The sequence below is a fragment of the Aplysia californica genome, unplaced genomic scaffold, assembly GCF_000002075.1.
Source record: "Aplysia californica isolate F4 #8 unplaced genomic scaffold, AplCal3.0 scaffold00486, whole genome shotgun sequence".
Classification (NCBI taxonomy): domain Eukaryota; kingdom Metazoa; phylum Mollusca; class Gastropoda; order Aplysiida; family Aplysiidae; genus Aplysia; species Aplysia californica.
The window spans coordinates 431,143-438,860 of record NW_004797756.1 but is presented as its reverse complement, the minus strand read 5'-3'; the positions used below and the strand labels follow the sequence as shown (position 1 = coordinate 438,860).

At 39.4% G+C, this 7,718-nt stretch overlaps 1 protein-coding gene across 1 annotated transcript in view; it reads left to right on the top strand.

Annotated features, from left to right (window-relative positions):
- The first annotated feature begins 4,346 nt into the window (after positions 1 to 4,346).
- LOC101855742 overlaps positions 4,347 to 7,718 on the top strand; it is a 21,566-nt gene continuing 18,194 nt past the window's right edge. The window contains exon 1 of the mRNA XM_005105701.2: positions 4,347 to 5,717. Coding sequence (XP_005105758.2) covers positions 4,538 to 5,717 — 1,180 coding nt within the window. The 5' untranslated portion in view covers positions 4,347 to 4,537. The remainder of the gene's footprint in view (positions 5,718 to 7,718) is intronic.

Genomic DNA, 7,718 nt, shown 5'->3' with positions numbered 1-7,718 from the left:
TTTATTTGCTAAGGGTTTTACGGCTCTCGCAAGTGCAAAAGGTCATATGAACGCGCGGCGCTCATTAAACTTTCTCAGTTGGTAGGAAATTTTGAATTTTTCCCGGATGGCGGCCGAAACCTACTCTTATCGATTTTAGACCACCAAGGGATCTTTAACGTGCGCAACTTGCACTCGGGCCCTCCGAAATTTTTCGCCCTTGTCCGAGAAGGCTAGGTGTAGATCTTTCCTACCAGAAGATCAGAGGTGTGGCTGAAAGACAGCAGTAAGAAGGAGCCAAGCAGTAGCAGAAAAAAAGGTTGCAGAAAGAGTCAAGGGGCCAGAGGAGTGGGGCAAGGAGGTGAGGGGGTGCGGTGGGGGCAGAAAGAGGAGACGAAAGCAAACGACAGGACATTGCTAGAGAGCAGGAAAGGAGGGGAAAGGAGACAATTTTAGAGAAGAAATTGTTTCGGTCGCTACCCGGATTCGAACCAGGGACCTTTGAATTAAAGGCCAACACCTTAACCTCTAGATCACGAGAGCCCCGATTTATTTTTTTAACTGACTTGAATTTACAAATATTTTTGTGAAAATAAAGTATACCTACCCCACCGCTTTCAGTTTCCCCCATGCCTGGCCTAGGTGTCAACATGGTGATTACAATTGGTCTTACAGGAATAAGGAAACAGTGTGCTGTGATAGTCGTGATGCGTGAAGGCACTGGAGGTCATACTGTACCTTTACTTTTCATTGACCTACTGGTTAGGCTTTAGGACTCGTGACCGCAAGGTTATGTTTTTGAATCCCGTCAGGGGCCCGACATTGCGTTGGCAATTGGGAAAGGAATTTTCCTCACTCCGCCCCCGTGAAAAGGGGTACCCAGCGATAGACAGCGTATGATCTTGTCAGTTTGTATTCTTTCACCTCAGCTGTTTCTCGCTCGCTTGTCGCTTATTTCCCGTTTGAGAAAAGCAATTCATAGTATGGTCACCCCCAAGTTTATCTCTCATCTCTAGTTTCATGCCAGCTTCAGCTCTCGCTTGTAATTTGATTTGACCTCACACTTAGTGTTTTCGTGCGTGAAATCTGCAGCTTGCACTGTGTTCTTCCTGGGAAGCCGAGAATGTTTCTGAGTATCCCTAGGTCCACTGGGGGTAGTAAGTTGCAGAGTGCATAAAGCGGCTGTATAGAAAAGCTGTGTGCTATATAAATGATGTTATAATATAAATTACTATTTACTGACTAATTTTGTAATTGAGAAAGGGCAATAACAAGATTCATTAATAATAAATTGATAATAATAAATTGCATTTATATAGTGCATTTTCACAAAGAAGTGCTTTTTCGAGAATTGAACAGATAGGAGGCTAGAGATAAACGACGTTATTTGTTGATAACGAGAAGAAAGAAATGGGTTAATCTATAATTTCACAGTCTGTGAGCTGGGGTTTTTGCTTTTGTTTTGTTTTGTTCGTTTGGTGTTTTTTTTATTGTTGTTGGATTTTTTTACTAAAGAGTAGCACATGTACACAAAAATGAACATACTTTGGCAGAGAAACAGACTAAGACAACAGAGGGAAAGTTAATGAGAGGGTTGTACTGTCTGTATTGTTGCATGGAGCAGGGGTATAGGGAGAATACAACCCTGTCTCAAGAACTTCTCTATAAGTAAAGAAATGAGTGGAAATATATATATATATATATATATATATATATATATATATATATATATATATATATATATATATATATATATATATACAGTCGAACCTGTGTAAGATGGCCACCCATTGTCAAGGAGAAAAATGGCCGTATAAGACAGGTGGCCGTCTTAGGCAGGACTGATCAAGATGAAGAAAACAAACCATTCCTTTCTGAGAAAACAAACCCTCCCTTTCTGAGGTCCCAACCGAAGGTAGTTGCATTGTTGTTGTTGTTTTCGCTGGGTTTTCTTTTCTTTCGTTGCTGCTTTTGTGCACGGGTGACAATAAAACGAAATGTGTCAGACAAGGGGGACCGAGTGCTATGGTAAAACAAACACACGTACTACCACTCGGAGAACAAGCGACGCTTCTGTCACAAGTTCATGCTGACGTCCATTGTTACTTTGTTACAGACTGGGTGAACAGTGACCACTCATCTCACTTGCGATTTGTGTATAGGTTGTGGGCGGGGCTTATGGGTTATGAGGGATCACATGGTTCCCTCCCCAGCAGCTGAAAATTAATTTTGTTACCTATTGGTCAACAGTGGGAGGGGCCTACGCAACATGATCAGTTGGAGAGACTACCTATCAACGACAGGTTTTTAGATAATGACGGCTCGCCCACAACGCCAGATGCCAATGCTTGATTTAAGACAAAGCGTAATGGAGTCACTAAGGTGGCCGTCTAAGACAGGTGTTATTGCTTTGTGTGATAGGGGTTTTGTGTTGAAATATGGTGGCCGCAGCCGCGTTGGACAGGTGTCCGTTTTACACAGTTAAATTATATAGAAAAAACGCAAGGGGGAAAATGGAAAGTGTCCGTTTGTACAGGTGGCCGTCTTATAGAGGTGGCCGTCAGGGCAGGTTCGACTGTATATATATATATATATATATATATATATTTATTTATTTATTTATATATATATATATATATATTATATATGTATATATTTTTTATATATACTAGCTGGTCCCCCTTTCGATGAAAAGAATGATCGGTGCATTAACATCAATTAAACGTTTTTGCCCTACTGTATTAATTTACACTCTGCTGGAATGGAGCAATAAAAAAGTGATGATGGACATCGAACGAAAGGATCAGAGTCGAATTTAGCACCAAGTAAAAAAAAAAGAAAACATGAGGCCTGATCTGTACGGGTTGCACACTTAAAATAGTGCTCAGTATTACACGACAATACGCGATAGTATCGAAAGGAAGTACGACTTGAAATAAACCAAAGAGTCTACATAACAAGAGGGGCCACTTCTCTCTTTGAGCCAATTAAAAAAGTGTCCTCAAAATTCGGTGGCGCCCTCTTCGCAAATGCGCACCCTTTGCGAACAGAGTTACCCTACTTGAGTTTAAAAAATCAAAGTGAAACTAGCAAGTTTTTGAATAAATTTCGGAAGAACGCTTTTTTAAAATGGTTACGCTGACAAAAAACCTCTTCCGGGGGAAATGGGTGATTGTTTTCTTCGTTTAATTTGACTTTAGAATGAAAGGCGAGAGGTCATTAAAATTTTTAAAAACCTAAAACTCCACACTGAACGAACCCGAACAGCTGATGAACAGCAGTCGATCTGCGCACACAAGGAGGTGCTATTTCTATTTTTCTTCTGGAAAAACAAAAGAGAGCTCCAAAACAGACTGCAGCGCCATTTGAAGCAAAGAGCGAACATCCGGCGGACACTTTTTTGGCTGAGTGAACCATCTTGTTATGTACTATCTTTGAATAAACACACCTGGCGGATTTTCTAAAATTACAGAGACAGAAGCGTCGGCCTACAAAAGCGATCGGCGAAATAAAGAAATTTAGCTTTCTGCAGCAAAACTGTTTCAAAACTGAAAAAAAACGAAGGCGTCATGATCTGGAGAATATTTTAAAGAATCTTTTGGCGAAAACCGCATGTGGATCGATGCAGCCATTAGAAAGCCTTTTGAATAGCAAAATTCGGTCTCCACGAATAGATAATAGATATATATATATATATATATATATATATATATATATATATATATATATATATATATAATATATATATATATAGTGTGTGTGTGTGTATGTGTGTGTTTGTGAGTGTGTGTGTGTGTGTGTGTGTGTGTGTGTGTGTGTGTGTGTGTGTGTGTGTGTGTGTGTGTGTGTGTGTGTGTGTGTGTGTGTGTGTGTGTGTTTGTTCGTTCGTGTGTGTATGATTTTTTATTTCGAATTTGTTTTGTTTGTTTGGTTGGTTGGTTGTATTTTATTGTTGTTGTTTCTTTTCTTTTTTTTTTGGGGGGGGGGGTGAGGGGGTGATTGTATTTGTTTGAAAAATATAAGTGTTTTCTCTCTAACTTTGAGACTTTTTTTTTCGCAGGAAAATGCCTTGATGGGACTTGGACAACTGGAAGAACTGAATCTCGAACACAACTACATTTTCCTTTCTAAAATTCCACCTCGTGTTTTCTCCCATGTACCGAAGCTTATGAAATTGTACCTAAAAAGAAACATAATTGGAGACCCCACTTTCAAGGAATTCGCAAATACGTTTTCTGATCTAAAGAATTTAAAGACTCTGTCCTTGGATGGCAATTCATCTTTATATATGGGTCAGCAATTTTCGAGACTAGAGAAACTAACATGTATTTGTATTGAAGTCAGTCATGTGGTTATTGTGACGAACGAAAGCCTGAAAGGTTTCCAGAATGTGTCGTTACGAGAGCTTGTTTTGGAATCACCAAAGAGAGGCGGAGAGGTAACATTTGAAACTGGTGTATTTAGATACTTGAAGACTTTGCAAGTCCTCAGGGTGAGGGGCTTAAGTCTTTCAAACAAGATTATTTTACGATCCTTATGGCCTTTCGAAAACAAGGCGATGGCTGAGATTGAACTTCAAAATTTAAGTTTTATGGAAACGTGGGATCAGCCAAAGAAACAGATTGAAGACGGACTAATAACCAAAGACAATATGAAGTATCTCACAAGTATATGTCTTTTACAGCTGATATGGAATAACTGTCAGATAGTTGGTATAGATATCTCTTCGTTTGACGGCTTCATTAATATGAAGAGGTGCCTGAGAAGTCTGCAGTTTAATAGACAGCTCGTGGATAGATTTTATACTCAAGGGAACATGATACTCCGCTTATTGGAATTTAAAAGGCTAGAGGAGTTTCAGTTCAGTGGATCTGGATGGTGTGGGTCAGATGTTCACTTTAAGTTACATAATTATCAAAATATGGAAGGAGAAAATAGAGCAAATTTAGAGCATGCTGAATCTGGCAATAGTGGAAGAGTTTTCACGGCTGCTAACACCAATGATTGCAAGAAGATTGATAAGAAAGTGAAAGTTCACAAACGCAAGTCTTTACCTTCGACAAACGTTGTGTCCGGCTTCCCTCTTGCTGAGAAATCTAAGGGTGCAGCGGAATTCAGAATTCCGAAAACGCTACAAAAAGTCATAGCCATAGGCTCAGGAGGTGGTATTACAGAAGTTTACGGCTGCCATATACTCGATGGGCAAAATATGAGAGAGGTGCGGTATGTCAGCTGCTCTGAACTCATTCTGCACGATTTTGTAACGGGTCTCGACAATGTGGCTCTCGTGGATGTGACGGGGTCTAAAGTAAAAGCCGTTGGACTGAAAAATGTGTTTCAAAGTTTTCCAAACTTACAAACCTTGATTGCAAATTCTCTTCAGACAACCGATGTCATCTATCATTTCTTAGATAGACGTTGGCTAAATGCAACCCCAAAACTTCAACAAATTGAGCTGAGCGACAACCGTCTGCACTATTTACCAAGACTTTCATTTTCTACTAATCTGGAAATGGCCTATGTGGTGTTGTCAAAAAACAGTTTCACATCGTTAGGATTTGACGTGTCGAACACCCCAGCGTTGACCTATCTGGATATGAGTCATAACGCCATCTCGACACTTAAAGGAGGGGAGATGACAGCCTTAGACGAGCATCCTCAAACCAGGGCCTTCGGGCTTTCTCTCTCACTTCATGGGAACCCTCTACAATGTGTCTGCTCACGACTTCCGTTTTTAAGTAAGTAAAACAGTATTTTTCTTCTTCAAGTATACGATCTGAAAGAGACATTAACGACCATGGTTTGCCGGCCAGTGCTCTGCTCGGGCGCTCTGTGACAAAGAATGGAGGGGGGGGGGGAGATAATCCTGGTCTTCACCCTTCGCCCATCCGTTTGAGTTCAGAAAATAAGTTATTCTTGATCTACCTGTATGTGTTCTTCTTTTTTTCTGACATTCTATTTTCCCCGTGAGAATGAGGCTCGAGAAAAAAGATTTAGAGGTTCAGAAATCTACCTCGTAATTGTTTATCTCAACTCTTCTGGGGATGTAGTTAGGATGTTTTGTTGTTTTTTCCCAGGAGTTCTGCTGTGTCTGAGGTTGATTCAGCGTTTTGCATGACTATGTACATGTATTTAAGTTGCTTACACAAGATATACAGCCGCAGTGGCGAGTAACCCTTAGTTTACGGCGAGCCAGTTTTGTTGGTTCTAGATATCGTTCGGTTGTTTACATTTGTATCAAACATCTGCGAAACCCTTGCCAATCCATGCTATCTTTAATCAAACTGTATGTTTATTGTTGGGTGCAATTCCCTTCTATTCGGTCTGATATTTATTTTGTGCAAACAGATTGAAAAAGGGATGGAGATAAAGGGAAATTTGATACTGAAAACTAAGATGACAATTTTCTTGTTGCAGACAACGCAGAAATAGCCTTTCGTATTCTAAGAGACAATTTACAAGTGCACACTTATAAAAAATGAGCCACTTAATCTTGAGATAATTGCAAAATATAAAGAGGGTAGGTTGGGAGAAGGAAGTGTGTGGGTTGGATCGGTACGCATTTAGAACGGGGATCAAGTGCCTTCTTTTTCAAATATCATTTCTTTTATGTGTGTGTGTGTACATAATTATATATATATATAATATATATATATATATTATATATATATATATATATATATATATATATATATATATATATATATATATATATATATATATATATATATATATATATATGTCGTCGGTGTTATTCACAAACTGGTTACATGCAGAAAGGCAAATTTTACAGGAAGGACAAAAAAAACTGATTATTGTTAAAACGCGCAACGCAATCTTTCATATTTTTCAACACAAAAGGTTAAGTTTTAAGTTTTGGGACCAAATACTACTTGATTTTTCTTAAATACCACAAACGATAGTTTTATTTTGCACGTAGCCGGTTATGGGATAACAAAAAATGTGCAACACAATGTAAGTGGCCGGTTCTCTGCACTAAGCCGGTTCGAGCATGACGCTTCCGCGCACAGCCGTGATATGACAAGAGGCGTCATGTAGCCGGTTAGGTGCAGCTGTATGCTGCTGTTCGCTTTCATTGGCCTAACAAGTATAGATTTACATGGACGACGGCGAGTTATAGGCCTAGTATTTAAACCAATATCCTTACGAAAGCTAACTGGTTAAAACTAAATGCTTTAGAACGACAAGTTCAGTGCTTTGACTGGCCCTTTGTCAGTAAATTAATTATCCCTAATGGTTGAGTGTAAGTCTGGTTACTGGGAGGTGTGGGTTCAAACTTTGTTGCCTGTCGTTTCATAGTGGAGACTATATTTTTAACATTCTAGCAGCTCTCTCCCCTAATATTTGACATTATGTGACCAGTACTAGGAGAAGTCGTTGACCCGGTGTCTGAAGGCCATTACTGTGAACATATGAAATGGTAAAGATTTAACGCCCCTATCAACATTTTTAGATTATTTAAGAGGAAAGGGGGGGGGGGGCTATATCTGCCGTGTGGAATTTAGCTGTACTACGTGAAATATCCCAACATGTTAGGTCATTAATTGTATGACTAAAATTGTAGATAAGATTACCTCTGCGTATTCACAAAAATATCAAATAAAACCCCAAACTAACCCAAACTATAGGACAAGAATTTTTTCAGTATTGTCTAAGAAACCTCCAAGCACCTGGTAAGGGATACGTTAGTCTCGGGTTTCTAATCTGGATCGGGGGGG